This window comes from Gavialis gangeticus, unplaced genomic scaffold (genome assembly GCF_001723915.1).
Source record: "Gavialis gangeticus isolate Ggan-Ray unplaced genomic scaffold, GavGan_comp1, whole genome shotgun sequence".
In the NCBI taxonomy this organism is placed as follows: domain Eukaryota; kingdom Metazoa; phylum Chordata; order Crocodylia; family Gavialidae; genus Gavialis; species Gavialis gangeticus.
In genome coordinates, this window is record NW_017729002.1 from 8,030,241 (window position 1) to 8,045,575 (window position 15,335).

Genomic DNA, 15,335 nt, shown 5'->3' on the forward strand with positions numbered 1-15,335 from the left:
CCCACCCTTCCACCACACCAGACTTACCAGCTGGAGCTCTCCATGCTGCCAGACTAGTTATCGGAAATCGGATTAGTATCAATTGACATGCCTCTTGAAAAATTGGCCACCAGTATAGGCCACAAAAATCGATTTGTGCACCCCTACTCTCTAGGTGTATAATTCAGCATTATATCTAAAACTTAAAATAACTAGAGGCTGTACTACTAAATTAAGTTAAACTGTACGAAGAGACTAGTAACTGCAAAGCAGGCATTTGTTTAATGGCTCTGCACACTACATCTGGGGAATCTTTCTGAAAGCTTCGTCCATTTGAATGATCAAATATTGTTACTTGAAGCCTTGAGATTGAATTTCAATCTCAAAAACTGCATTCCCACTCAATGTGCCTTTCTTCCCCCTCAACTTATTGGGGAGAAAAGAACTGTCAGAACAGACTGTACCCCATTATCACTATTTAGAGTCTTCAATTATTGCCACTGCCTTCCAGTGGGAAACAAGGAACTAAGCATCCATTACTCCTAACATAACAGCAGTTTCCTAATCTTCTAAATGAGGAAGTTTCATGTTTTAAGCACAAAAACGTTAGGAAAAAAAAGAGCTGCAGTATATAAAAACCTCATTTTGGTCCAGTTTTAAGTCTTAACATTAAAACTAGATGCACTGAAATGCTTAACTAGAAAGGAAGTTTTTAAAAGGAAGAGCTCCAAGTGCTAAGGACAAGTAACGCCCTATCAAAGACGTAAGGGCATTTACATGCAAGCCTATTCCATGATGCTTGTAAAGATGTTGTTGTAGAAATAAATGTTACTGGTTTTCAGGGATTAGAGCAGGGTGGAACAAGATTGCACTTAAATGCTCAAGTATCATTTAGATATCAATGGGTAGAATAGTTTAAGAAACTTCTAAAAGCTAATACTGCTATCCACTGGAGCAATAGTTTTCAAATTGTTCCACTGAACCCTAGGGTTCCATGCCAGATCCTGAGGCATTCTGCAAAGAGACTGGGGCCCATGGCAAAGTGATTCGGGAGGCAGTGGCCTGCCACTGCCAGGCTGGGTCACATGGCTGTCCACTTGCACAGCCTATATAGTCAGGTAAAAGCACTGCAGCACAAGTGTTATGAAAAAGTTCCATGACTTTTGGAAGTTTGAAAGCCACTGCACTAGAGAACATCTACCTAGTGAGATTTGGACTCTCTCCTCAAATTATTTTCATTTTAGACAGCTGGCAAAGTCTAAAACAGTTTGAGAACTGCTAATATTGAAAAAAACCAAGACAGGAAGATAATTTAATTGAAGCAGCAAGTAAAGTATTCCAACTGTTTACTCAGATTCCAGACAATGTTTGCCTTGTTGGAACTAAGCACTTAATTGGAGGAACATACAAAGAAAGGTTAAAAAAAAAAATCACAATCCTCTAACATAATTGGAACTGGATTTAAGTTTATGAAAATAATTTTACATGCAGCTGTATTCCACCCTCAATTACATGCAGCTGTATGCCACCTTCAATTTAAGGTATCGTTCTAATATAATAAAGGGCTTAGCTCCATCTGTCTGTCTGTCACGCTCTTGGAGCACTGACTGGTTTCTGAAACAACCATAAGTGCTCGAAGAGCATTATGGACAGGAGGAGGCAGCAGCAGCTTGGTGGAGCACTGCCATGACAGCAGGGACAGGGGAGGGACAAGGCAAGCACTGCTGGCCTCCTCCCCCCCCACCCCCCCATGCTCCTTGGAGGCAGCAGCACATGGGAGGGGCAGTTAGGGATAGAAACCTTCCCCCCCCACCCCACCCCCATCATTCTTAACAGGCAATTTGCTAGTTCTTTTATAATAAAGGGCTTTGTCCATCTGTCTGTCTGTAACACTCTTGGAGCACTCTGATTGGTCAGTGAAACAACCAGAGTGCAGAGTGCCACCCTGACAGCAGGGATAGAGGGGATGGAGTGGGTGAGGGAGGGGCCTAGGGTTAGCAACCTTCCACCCCCCGCTCTCCCACACTCCATCCCTGCCATCATTGCAGTGCTCTGCCGCCTCTAAAGAGCAGGGCTGGGGGGGTGACGCCAGCGGCACTGGAGGCAGCAGCAGTGTGGTAGCACTCTGTCTCCCCCATCATTCTTGATGGGCAATTCACCAGTAATCCCTATTACTATGTGTACTACCATTTCACTAGTGTACTCTGCATTTGCCACTTCAGCACCTACCCTTAATCTGACCTTCCAATTAACCCCATATATACCTCTATCAAAAAACATCCTATATAGTTAAAAGCTGATCTTTAAGTAAAAAAGAGGGGAGGAGTTAACATTTTTAAGGATAAAAGAAGCATGCACCTTGTCCCCGAGGGTAACATGAGTGATCTTTTCAAATGGTGAAATAATAAAAGAGGTTAGGGAAACTTTTGTAATTGCTTATAAATATACATCATACTTTGGGAGTGTTGATGTACCTGTGGTAGACCAAGAATTATGAAGTAGTAAAGATTTTTATGGGTGATATCTTCTATTGGACCAACAGCATATAAAAACCAATCAGCAGTGTTACTGTATCCAGGATGGTCCAAGGAATTGCAAGATATAATATGTAAGATTACAAAAGAATCTCAACTATATAGATGGAGTAGGGATCTAAATATTGTTTAAAAAAATTGGCTTAACCTTCTCTAATTATATTGGTTAAATGATTAACCGATAAACACAGCAGCTGGGACACAGCTGCTGCTGGGAGCCATTCCCTGGGTCCTTTGACTAGGGGGAGGAAGCAAGCTCATACATACAATATAGTCCACATGAAGCCCTGGCCCTGTGAGGGAGCGAATGTGCAGCTAATTGCTTAACTGATGAGCCATTAGGCTACTTGCTGTTTTCTTTTTAGGCTATGTCCCCCTCCCTCCTGCCATGCCGCCTTCCTGTTCCTGGGGCACAGGTCAGCTTCCCTTCCCCTGCCTTTCCCTGCCTGATTGTGAAGGCCCAGGGCTAAAGGAGAACTGGTAAGCTAATCACTTATCACTGCACTGATCGGTTAATCAATTAGTTGTTTAACCTTTCCCATCCCTAAGATGGAGACTTTAAGCTTTGTAGCACAAAATACCCTTCCTCGGGTCTTTCCTTTCCTGGTCCGAGGAAGGGCATTTCGAGTCCCTAAGCTCATCTAACATCTCTCCCAACTATATAGCTCATCCAATAAAAGATATGGCAGTAGAAACCATCACTACATGACAAGATTAAATTTTGCTGCCTGTAGTATTAGAAGGTCATACTATTATAAAATAGTTATCAGAAAGTTTTGGTGAAAATTTTGCTCATGAAGGGAAACCACTTTGATCTTCCTGTGATATCTTTCACACACACCTCCCCATGAGTCTTCATTCCCATTTTTCTGTCACTTATAGCACTCAGTGCAAAACAGGAGAGCTGAAAGAAATCTGATCACTGAAGTGTCCAAAGTCACTCACCACTCTCATGCTCAGGGGCACTCAGAATGGAGTAAAACAGACTGCTAACAAAGCTCTTAGGAATGCAACAGCCACCTATCAGGCATTCGGTTAGTCAGAGCAACAACACTACTAGCATGGCTCAGGACCAAATCATTTCAGCTATGTTTGTCCAATAACATGCATGGCATGATGTGCAGATTCTTTCCTGTCCTATAGCCTCAGAATTCTAATATTATAAAAGCCTTAATCTGTCTGTTTGTCCATAACACTTCATTTGCACTCGGACCAACTTAAACAGCCAATCAGAGTGTGAATACAGCACTGGGACAGGAGGTGGCAGCACAGCAGAGCACCACCATGATGGTGGGGACACAGGAGATGGGGGAGGGGGGAAATGAGGCTAGCACAGCTGGCCTCACCCCCCAGCCCTGCTTGCTACAGGTGGCAATGATAAAACAGAGGGGGGAGGGGCAAGGCCACCAGAGCTGGCCTCACCCTCCACCTTGCTCCTCGGAGGTGGCATGGGGAAGAGAAAAACAGGGCTGGGGTGAGCTGAGGCCAGCACCAGTGGCTTCTTCCGCCCCTACCCCTTACATTGTCACTGCCTGCTAGGCCAACACAGCAGCAGGAGGTGAGGGGGAAGCGGCACGCAATGGCCGGATGGGCAGAGGGGACAGGAGGAGCATGCCTCCACCCCGGCCCCAGTCCACTCCTCTCCACCAGCCCCCTGGGCACACATCGGCCCAGGCCTGCTGCTTCACCCCACCACCGCAGCAGGCCAGCTTCTTCCCACCCTTCGGCCTAGCCCCTCCCCCACACCAGCCGAGCCCAGGCCCACTCCCCCATCCCCCCACCCCTTAATCCTTAACAGGCAATTGGCTAGTATTCTAATAAATAGATAGGAAAATCAAAATGGGAAAGGATCTGTGGCAGACAAAAGACAGTACAGAAAGGAAGTAATTCCTGCTCACAGTAGGGGATACATTTTACTTCCTCAGAATACAATCACAGTGCTGTGATTAAGGCTAGAAAATAACCCATGTAATCTAGGGATTACTTGCAGGGTCCTCCTTTTGCAACCTGCATCTTCTATAGCCTTCCCGGTTTGTTACAGAACACATGGATGCCTACAAAATCAGTTCGACAAAGAGAACAGCAGCATTATTACACAAGAGAAACTAATGCCAAAAGCTGCCAAAGAAAAAGAGAAATTAAGGTTAGGGCATAAAACAAGGATTATTAGGAAGCAGGACATCACAAAATAAAGGAACAGAGATACCACAGTATGCTATCCTTATACTTTTCCATTTACACATGTGCTGCTATTCAGACGGGGATAGCCAACTTGTGGCATACATGCCACAACAGGCATGAACAACCTCTGCACATGGCACGTGGTAGATCAGGACAATAGCAGATACGGCAGAAAGCGCAGCAGACTGGACGGGAAGCACAAAGCAAGCAGCAGAAAACTGAGCAGAGCAGCATACTGAGCAATGGGAAAGGAAGAGAAACTGAAATGGTACTCAAAAGTGTGAGGGCTAATTTGTGGCAAGCCTGCCCAAAAGGTCCCATATAATATTTAAAGTTTTGCTTAATATGTGGCATAATAAGCAAAAAGTTTCATAAAAATATTGTGTGTCCTAGACAATTTTTTTTTCCTTTTTAAGAATGCGCCATTATCTGGGTAGCTACTGCACTACCTCCAATATCAAACCAGATTTTTCCTAGGCAAGAACACACATTAGGTTAAGGACTGCCCCAGTTCCAGTATTTAGAAGACTGTAGTAAAAATAAAGAGAAGCAGGTCAAAGAAAAAAAAGCCCTACCCTTTAAGTTCACAAGACTGCCAGCTAACTTGACTGATGAAGCCCTGTAATTCTTTACCCACATTAAATTAGAAAAGCTGGGAAATTAAGGCAGAGCAGTAGTTTCTCATAGGTCTTTATTTTTGTAAAACTGAATACTGCATGGTTAAAAAGAAACTGCAACTCCCAACTGAGCCTATCAAACTAGTGGGTTCGTCTAGGTAAGGGTAAGTTTTGGAAGCATTAACTAGGCCCTTCACTCTTAACTACTTTGTCCAATTCAAGAGAATTAGACATACAACATGAACTTTGCAGATACCTCAGAGAGCAAGTACAGCTTGATAAGAATGCGAAGGCTTTTTTTTTAATAAAATAAAAAAAATCATGTGTAGCAGTCAAAAATATTTAAAAGATGTAAGTTTTGGGAAAAGTCTAGTAACTATTAAAGGGAAAGAATTCAGAAGGCGCAGGAGTGGGGGAGAAAGGGTGTCAGTGGATTAAAAAAAAAAACAACATTAAAAAAATACAAGAAAAAAAATCAGATTTTTTTAAAACTTAAATCAGATTTTTTTGATTTAGTATTTTTTAATTTTTTTGTTAAAATGCTTTTTAAAAAAATTATAACCATCTTTATATAGGTTTATATTTAAGGTATGTTAAAGCCCCAATATCATAATGGGATAGAGATTATAACTTCTCAAATAATATATAATTAGGCAATATACTCATATAACCTTTATAGACAAGTTTTATAAATAGATCGCAACAGGCCACGGGTTATATGACCAGGCTGCCTGGCATGGTGCAGCAGCTCTCACCAAAGGCATGGGGGGGGGGGGGGCCCAAAGCCTCTACTCCCTCCAGCCCATGCCAGGGGCTGGGCTCAGCTCATGCCAGCAGCAGCAGAGTGGAGCCAACGTGCTATGGCCCGAGTGGGATGGGGGCAGCTGGGGACCCCTCCAGCTAGGCTGGGAAGGGACAGGGGGCTGTTGGTCAGGAGTGAGGGACACCAACCAGCATGCCCCAGGGGGGCAGGGGACTCAGGTTCAGGCACCAGCAGGGTATGGGGGTGTGGGTCAGGACAGGCCATGGATCTTTGCAAATGGGTCCCAGTAGGAAAAAAACCCCACTGTTTTAGGTTGAGCCTGAACCCTAGTCCCCTGCCCCACTGAGCCATGTTGGTTGGTGTCCCTCACTCCTGACCAACAGCCCCGTCCCCTCCCAGCCTAGCTGGAGGGGTCCCCAGCTGCCCCCCACCCCACTCAGGCCATAGCACATTGGCTCCAGCTCACGTGGGTAGCAGTGGAGTGAGTCCAGTCCTGGCACAGAGGGAGGAGGACAGGCCTGTGGCACCCCCCCACCCTTGGTGGGAGCTGCCACACCACGCCAGGCAGCCCCTCCCACCCCCAAAGCAGCATCTTCCAGCCACCCCGGCCCTGCGAGCACAGGCACCAGCCCTGGTGCCACCAGCCAGGTCACACAGCTCTTTGCCATCCCCTTCCCCCACTGGAAGGGGCAGGCGCCTTCCTGCTACCCTTCTGCCCTGTCGCAGCTCGCAACCCTTTGAAATATTCTTGGGACCCACTTTTGGGTTTCCACCCACAGGTTGAGAAACACTGGTCCCATTAAGCATCTCTGCGGTGCTTAGTTTCAGTTCTCAAACTGTGGATGCGTCTCTCCAGAAACAATATTTTTGTTAACAGCAGTATATGGAAATGAGAGAACAGACCTGATTAACTACCCATCAGCCTTGTTGTTGTTCTACAAGATTGTGTACGGAGTCAAGTCCTTACACCTCTCTAGAAGTGCAAAGTTTCAGGAAACTAAGTGAAAAGGATATCAAACAACAAGAATGGACTTCTTGTAGAAAACAATGATCAAGTCAAGGCTTTCTGACCACCTATTTCAATCATTACTTAAATCATGGGATAAATCGATTTGATTTAAATCAAATCCATGCTAGTATGAATTAGCTTTACTTTTCTGAAGACTAATGACAGTTACAGCTTTAGATACACACTTCACCTACAGAAACTTTAAAAAAAAAAGTATAGCAAGTCAGACATTAACACGATCAAAGGACTACTGCAAGATGCATCTGCATCTCAGGAACAGATTTGACACTGGAAGAACTCATCCAAGAGGGACAGACAGCTGAAGTTGTCTGCCAGGTAAATATGGAAGCAGGACATTTCCAAATTATTCTATAGCTCAACTGCATTAAGGGAAGACTCAAACCTAATGAACCCCTTCATACATCAGTTTCTTATAAAAACAAAATTACTTGCTTCTAAATACCTTAAAAATTCAAGCACCTCCATGAATTAAATAACCCTGCAAATCAACATTTAACACAACCATTCATGAAAATTGCATTTTTACCATGTTGTCGTCTCCAAATAAAAATTACTTCAATTGGAGCTGTAAGGCTGGGGGAGGGAAGAAACGAGATAGGAAGGAAGAACCTCAAGATAAACCACTTTTCTATAAGCAAATTTTGACAGGAAAAAGGCTACACCACAGATTAAAATCATGACAGAAGTTTAGAAGGGACTCAATATGGGGAAACTGTTTAAGGGAACCAGATTGAGAAAGCACCTGCCAAGGTCCTGAAGTTATGTCTGCCTAGATTACTACTCCCTGATGTCAGCCTTTACCTAATGCAGTCTATGAGCACATAGCTTCAAAATCTTCTCTAAATGCTTTGTTTCTTCTGCAGAAAGTCATCCTGGATCACTCTTTCACTATACACACACCAGATTAGATTCTAAAAGAAGTGCTACAGATGCAAAACCCAGTTAGACCTGCTGGGTAAGCACAAGTGGCACTGTAAGCTAGGGCCTGCTCTAAGAAAAGTGCAAAATTCCACTCTGGGGTAAGTAATAAAAGATCTTTGCCTTGAAAACTTGGGGGAGGGGGGAGTTGCACCCAAAAGAAAGCACCAGTTGCAAATACACTCCATCAGTTGATCTTTATATTCCCTACATTCTTAGTTGCAATTTCACTATTGAAATGTTTTGTTTAATGTGTTTCTGGATGCCAAAGTACTGTATTTTTTCTACTTCTTCACTTGAATACTCTGCTTGCTCTTTCTTCCTGCCACCTGCTTAACTCAAAAGTTCTATTTTTTCCGGTACACAGGTTAACTGGACTAGGCCCTACATAATTTTTTATATGGCTACCATTTTATACTTTGGAGATTCTGCTCAGCTGCAGTTACATATTTTAGAAGCCTAAACCCTTAAGTAACTAGTATTTTACTCTGAAGAAAAAAAATGACAAATAAAGAATGTATAAATTACCCACTAATTGATCAATTCATTCCATCTTAAAAATGGCATGAAAACACTTCAAAGCTAGCAATAGTTCACTTATGAATCAGATTAAGATCTGTTATATAAAACTTGTTAAGAACTATGTAAAACTGATTATCAGAGAACTAGGAAATGTTTCCAAAACCCAAGAGACTAGCTTTCAAACCAAACAAGGAGATGGCTGACCAAACAGAAGTGCACAAAACTAAGTTCTGTACCAGAACTCTGAGACTAAAACATCCCATTTCACATAGCAGTAATCACTCTTAACATTGCAACATTTTAACCAGATCATCCAGAAGTAAAAACAATGTTGTATAACACCAGTAAAAGGTTCTCTCAGCAAAAGCAATACTGCTTTTAAGCAGTATTTCTTTAACATAGTACAGAGAATAATGAAGATTACCATATTTTCAATTTGTTTAGGAATAGAGGCAATTTTGTCTCACTAAACAGTCTGTGCCAAGACTGGTCAGGATGCTAGGTAAAGTAACAGTAAGTCTGGGACAGTAATAACTTTGCTCCCTCTCAACGATCCATTTCTACATTACCTAGCAAAGCACTGACCAGACCACTATCCTGCCCATAAAATGAGTAGAAAATTAAAATCATCAAGTTCCAAAGCAGCAGAAATAAGGGGGGGGGGGGCATTCCTTCACCCTCCCCCAACTGTTCCTCTTCTGCAAAAAGCTCAAGTCCCCTTCCAACAGTCAGCTGAAAGGTTAATACAGTAAAAGCTTTATCTGGCATGAGTGGGATAAAGGGGGTGCCGATTATCTAAAAATTCCAGTTATCTGAGAGTTATATGGAAGACTATGCACTACAAGCATGGCACTTACTTGATGAACATGCCAGATAAGACTCGTCAAAGATTCCAGTTGCTAAAGTGAGAATTTGCATTGGGATATTGGAAATTCCAGTTAAGAGTATTCCAGTTAGTAAAATGCCAGTTAACACAACTTTTACTATGGTATGTTTTAGAAACCACAGCATTTCTACTAGCATTGTACTGGGAAACAGGGCTTTAAGGAGTGCCAGTCAACAAGTTCCCTTTTCATGCTGCAGAACAGGCCATAAACTGTAAGCTAAACTTGCATTGCACACTAATGCTACAGGATATACCAGTTCCAAAATAACCTTCAATAATTCCTTTACTGCTTTAAAATTTCTGCTCTCATTTAAAACCAATACACCTTTTTACACAAGTAACTAACAACCCTCCCACAGGCAAATAAGCCACAGATCCTTCAGAGCAAATATAATAAATGTCTTTCCTCTGGACTGTTAGATGCAATGCCACTCTGGTTATATAATTAGTGAAAACAGGCCCAAATAAACCCCCAAACTTAACAGAAGGCATGCTTACATAAAGAGCCCACCCACTCTTTATTTCAGGAAACACTGAGAAAGTTTGACTGTTACCATGCAGAGCTATGGCTTCACGGAAAGGCTGCAAATCAGTCTCTACAGATGAGCTAGTTTCTGTTGAAGTAGCTCGGTTAGGGGATACTACAGTCAGTCTTGGGGGAGCTCTAGAGTTTCTTGGAGGAGGAACTTTTCCACATAGGAAGCTGATCAAGTCTTCTCTACGAATAGTTCTTCTGCGTTTTTTAACCCAAGCTAACACATCCTTATTGCGACGCTGATAGCCAATTTGAATTCCTACATCAAAACTTCGCTGATGGGCATCCACACTTTCTGCAGAAAAAAAAAAAGACAACAAAAATGTTTTTAGTAAGAACTTTAACAGCTGAAGCAATTTAAATTGGTGAGACATTCATTCATAATAAAGCTTCCCACAAAGATGGATGAAAACAAGATTTTTACTGCACTGCTGTTCTAAATTACCTGTCATGTTGAGATTCAGGGCAGTGCTTTTTCGAATCTTCAAGACACCATTTAACCAAGGTCAAACTTTTGTCCATGTGAGCTTCCAAAGTGATTAGTCACAGGACAATTCATATCCTAGTTGTATTATGAACTACTACATTTCAAGGTAAGGATCACACCTCTTTTCTCTATTAAATCAGTATCCAACACAACAGACTTGTGATCCTAACTCAAACCTGACTGCAGTACTATAATAAAAACCTTTACTACAAATAAGTGAGAATTACCTAGAATGTGATTTTGGTACACAAGATTAGCTGGAAATTTGTTTTTTAAAATGAAGCTTGGGCTTTAATTCTAGCACTGTAAACAATGACCTATGGAACTGGAATTATGGAACTTGAGTGAAACAGTATCAACTGGAAGGCATCTAATTTAAAAGAAGTAGCTTCAGGAATTATACACTTAAGTACCCTTCCCCACCGCTCTGTTACAGCTTGCCTAATCATTTAAAACCTGACTGTTCAAAAGAAATTACCTAGAAAGAAAGAACACCGTTCAAAAAAATGTTTTAGTATTTCTTCTGTACTTCCCCATGGCAAATAATTATCAAACAAATGCATTTTTTATAGTATTCCTTAAATCTAAATATGCTGTGTATAACTATAAGCTTGAGCTCCCTGTTCTGTAGCATCTCTCATGCAAAGCCTCTTGAGTCCTTCCCCAACTTGGGTATTTGATAGCCAATGAAGACATGGTGGATAAAGCTGTTGGCATGTTTTCCTTGCAAAGCCAGTGCAAGTTTTAGTAGATATTAACTTAGGATGAAGCTAATGTTTTAGTGGGACATGCTCTTAAAGTGCATTTTATTCAGTATACAAGTTCTCACTCAAGAAGTTCCTTATAGATACTGATTGACAACTTAAACCTTACTGGGGATTCAAAATGGACTGAACAATGATTTCAGCAATATATTGATGTAAGTCACAGTTTGTGGGACATAAAGTGTTCTTTACTCATTAACTGTGCTCATTCTGCTGCTTCTACCACAGTAATTTGTTCTCAGAGCTTTGCCAAGAGTGATTTCAGTGTATGAACAAGACAAGCGGCTTGGCTGTTGTTCCATAAGAAACACATGAAAATAAGTGTTGGAAATTCCACTTAAACTCCCTTTAAATTTCATAAAAAAGGTATATCAAAGAACATACTTAAAAATCTGGCAGTATTTGCTAGCTTTTCTACATGTTTGGTATTTTTCCTTTGATTGGGGAAAAACTCAAAGAAAAGCAATATGCCTAAACTATTAAAGCACATTCTGCAGAAAGGCTAATCCTGAAAACAGCTATTTTGAGACCCTGTCTCTCTCACTTTTCTATCAAGTTTACCTATAAGCAAAATTACAAAGTGTTTAAAACATAAAGAAACACAGCATAAATAATGATAAAGCAATCAACAATATGGAGAGAATCAAAAGCCTACTGACAAGCCACTTTTAATGGTGCCATTTCATTATCCATGGGGGGGAGAGAATCTAATTAGCATAATTTATCCATTAACAAAGATTCCTTTTCTAGGTAAACCTTTATGACCGTTAAGTAGCTATTAAAACCCTAAGAATTAAAAATATTTAAAAATGCACACAGTTGAATTCTCAAACTATAGGGACCCTAAGAAACAGATAAACAATCTCTTAGCTTTACCAAGTTCATACCACAGCCTTCCATCTCATCATAAGCATTTATGTTTTTTCTATGTGCCTAAAATGTTTTTAAGGACTAGAAAACAACTAAGATGACAGAAGCTCCAAGAACTCCTATGCACTTTCAGCTATTAAAGTTACTACAAACTGCAAGACAAGAGTTCAAAAGTGTACATTTAAAAGCCATTAAGACTCAAGGTGTCATGTACACTAGGAAAGAGAGGCTGCTGCCAGGAACATTTAACACTGGAGGAACTGACCAAGAGTTCCAGTCATACAAGGTCAGTAGATACGGCAAGCTTAGGGCTTCAACATCACTACAAGAGACACGCCCATGGTTTTAACTACAACTGTCCCAATTTCACAAACAAACCACAAGTTCTGTCCCTTCCCATGATCTACTGTATTTGCAACTCCTGTGTTTAAAATCAAACAATTAATATATTTACACAACTGTCTTGTTTTAAATAGTAAAACAAGAGATGCTGGCTAAAGTGTTAACAACATGTCAGCGCTCTCTCCTAGGCAGAAAAAGAGGAAGAATTTGGTTCTGAGAAAGCAAAAAGTCTCTATAATTTTCTATGATGATATTTAAAAAAAAACCAAAAAGGTGAGGGAGAGGGGTTGACCTATAGAGGCATCCAAAATATTTTCAGAGCCAATCAACTAGGGTGTGGAAGAAAAAGAAAATACCCTGTTGCCAATTTAGTTTGTTTGGATGAGCATTTGTTGGCAAGCCTAAAGACAAAAGTATCTATGTATCAAGCACTACATGTTTCCACAAAACTATAAAAGGACAAATACTTAATGCTCACATCAAGTTTACAACTGAAAACTGCATGCAGACCACTTGAAGTATTTGGGAAAAATTGAACAGACTGGATAAGTAATGGAAACCTATTAGGGACATAAAAATTGACAGAATTCAAGATAAAAGAAGTTTTAAATCATCCAATGGTTCTTTAATAATTTTGACAGCTTCATAGACAGCACATTTACCACCCGCACACTTGACAGTAACAAAAGAGTATTGAACAGCTACATTCCTTATCCACAGAAGAAAACAAGGTTTGTGCCTTTTTTAGTACTGTTTGTATTTAAAAGGAGTCTACCCTTTAGCCCTTCTAGTTCACAATTTAAAATTTAAGAGATTTTGTCCACTGGAATCCTCTTGCCAAATTTCAACCATTTTATACACCTCTGTCACTAACAAATTTCAGGTATTAGTTTTTACTTGCTGCTGTCCAAAGTATTAGGACAGATGCACAATTTAATAGCCTGAGTCTTCTTGTTCACATCTGAGTAAGATCATATTCAATTTAATGATTATTTTTGCTACATTTAAGAGTAACATGAAACTTATTTAAAAATAGTATAGATAAAAGTCATAAGAAGTTAAACCCCTTGACTGCCTCAACATATAGCTATTCTAGCTGAAGTACAGGTGTGATTTATACAACAGTTCCTGTTTGTCAAGTGGTAATACAAGAAAATGGAAGATGTTGTAGTTAGACTCATCAAGGAAACAGGATGAGCGCTTTTTTGGCTGCTCTGTCAAAGCCTTGCCTAATGACTAGCATCTTTAGCCATTCATTCAAGCCTGAATTCCATTCAAAGAACTACAGAAGGGCCTCACCTGTAATTTTCCACCCCTTCACCTACTATACGTTATATTTTGCAAATCAAGATAAATTGTAAGCACTTGTCTGTGGTAGAGGCAAGTCTACAGTGCAACAATGGTTAGATATCTATTGTTTCCCACACCCATCCGTTGTTCGTAAGAGGCATGATTAGCAGTCAGAAATACTATGCAGGTATGTATAGTATTTAAAATAATTTAAAATAAATTAATGAATTCACAAGCCATCTAAATGCAAAGCCAGAGGCAAAAAGCATGATGACATCCTCTACCACCTAGAATTCTAGACAGAGAAGGAAGCAAATGCACCATTCCAAAAATGAGAATCAGGAACACAATTGTTTATCCGAGGCTTCTTCTAAAGTCATCTCTCTCAACTCATAACCAAGATGAAGTAAGAAAGACATTTGTGAACTAAGCAGTGCAAAAGCTGGTTTGGATAAGTTCACAGAACGTTTTTCTAATAGCAACTTTTTCCAAGCAAGCTATTTTTTGTAAAAGAAAAGAAAATTAAGCCTCATAATACCCAATATCAGCAGTTTAGAAGTGGAATTTTTGGAAAACATGAAAAAAACTCCAATTTAACAGCTAAACGTAACTATATTTGTGTGCATCAACAACTGGCAGATCTATTCTTTTGCAAGTTTTTATGAGGAGTTGGTTTTTTTTAAGTTAATTTCTTATAATCATCCTGGACATTTTAAAATACTGAAATCACTAAATTTAATATGATCTGACTCAGATGTGAACAAGACAACTCAGTAGCTGTTAAATCACATACCTTTCCCAATAGATTTTTACCTGCTGTTGTCCAAAGTAATACTTGAAATTTGTTATGGTGACAAAGATGTATAAAAATGGTTGAAATTTAGCAAAAGGATTCCAATGGATAAAATCTCTTAAGCTTAAATGATCTTTAACACAACCCTAGAAGACTTAATAAAATGTCACTGATGCCAACGCAAACACAGTAAGTTGCATTACTGTATTCATTACGCACACGACCCTCAACGAAATACAAGCCAGCTGTGAAGCCTGTCACCTTGCAACCACTACTGTCCAGGAACTCAGCAATACAAAGCCACCACCCTCAAGCGGTGCTCCTTGGCCTGCTCTATGCCCACCACACTTATGCAGAAGAGCCACACCTCACCATCTCCCTTGTCAAAATGCCCAGGGTGAAACTTTTGAAGGATCAGTCACTGCCGTGGAACCCCCCTTAAGGGAGAAAAAGCCACCCTGAGCTACAGCAGTGGGGAGAGCTGGAGAGACCAACCCAGGAAGCGCGGGGGCGACCTTATCAGAGCAACTAGGCACAAGGGGAAGCCCTGCTGGGGGAGGCCCGGGCGGCCCCTTACCTTTGTAGAGGTTGGTGACGGCAGTGGCGGCGTTCTGGAAGGGGACCCACAGGGACAGCCCCGGCTGCTGGCACACCCGGTCTGCGGAGGGAAGCGCCGGACACCCGCTGTTTATTTGGGAGTCACTAACTCCGAACGGCCATGTTGGCTTTCGCCATTTTGTTCCGCCTCCCGCAGGCAGCCCGGGGTCGGGCCGAGCGGGGGCCGCACCGCCCGCGCCTGCTCCCCGGGGCCGCACCGCGGACAG

General features: G+C 41.3%; 1 protein-coding gene and 1 long non-coding RNA gene across 2 annotated transcripts in view; one reads left to right on the forward strand and one right to left on the reverse strand.

The window, feature by feature from the left end:
* Positions 1–4,857, forward strand: part of LOC109290747 — a 14,010-nt gene extending 9,153 nt beyond the window's left edge. The window contains exon 3 of the long non-coding RNA XR_002095671.1: positions 4,847–4,857. This is a non-coding gene — a long non-coding RNA (uncharacterized LOC109290747). The remainder of the gene's footprint in view (positions 1–4,846) is intronic.
* Positions 1–15,335, reverse strand: part of CUNH16orf72 (chromosome unknown C16orf72 homolog) — a 28,793-nt gene that overhangs the window by 12,299 nt on the left and 1,159 nt on the right. Inside the window, exons 2-3 of the mRNA XM_019507474.1 lie at positions 15,089–15,169; positions 9,985–10,260 (exon numbers count right to left, since the gene is read on the reverse strand). Coding sequence (XP_019363019.1) covers positions 9,985–10,260; positions 15,089–15,169 — 357 coding nt within the window. The remainder of the gene's footprint in view (positions 1–9,984; positions 10,261–15,088; positions 15,170–15,335) is intronic.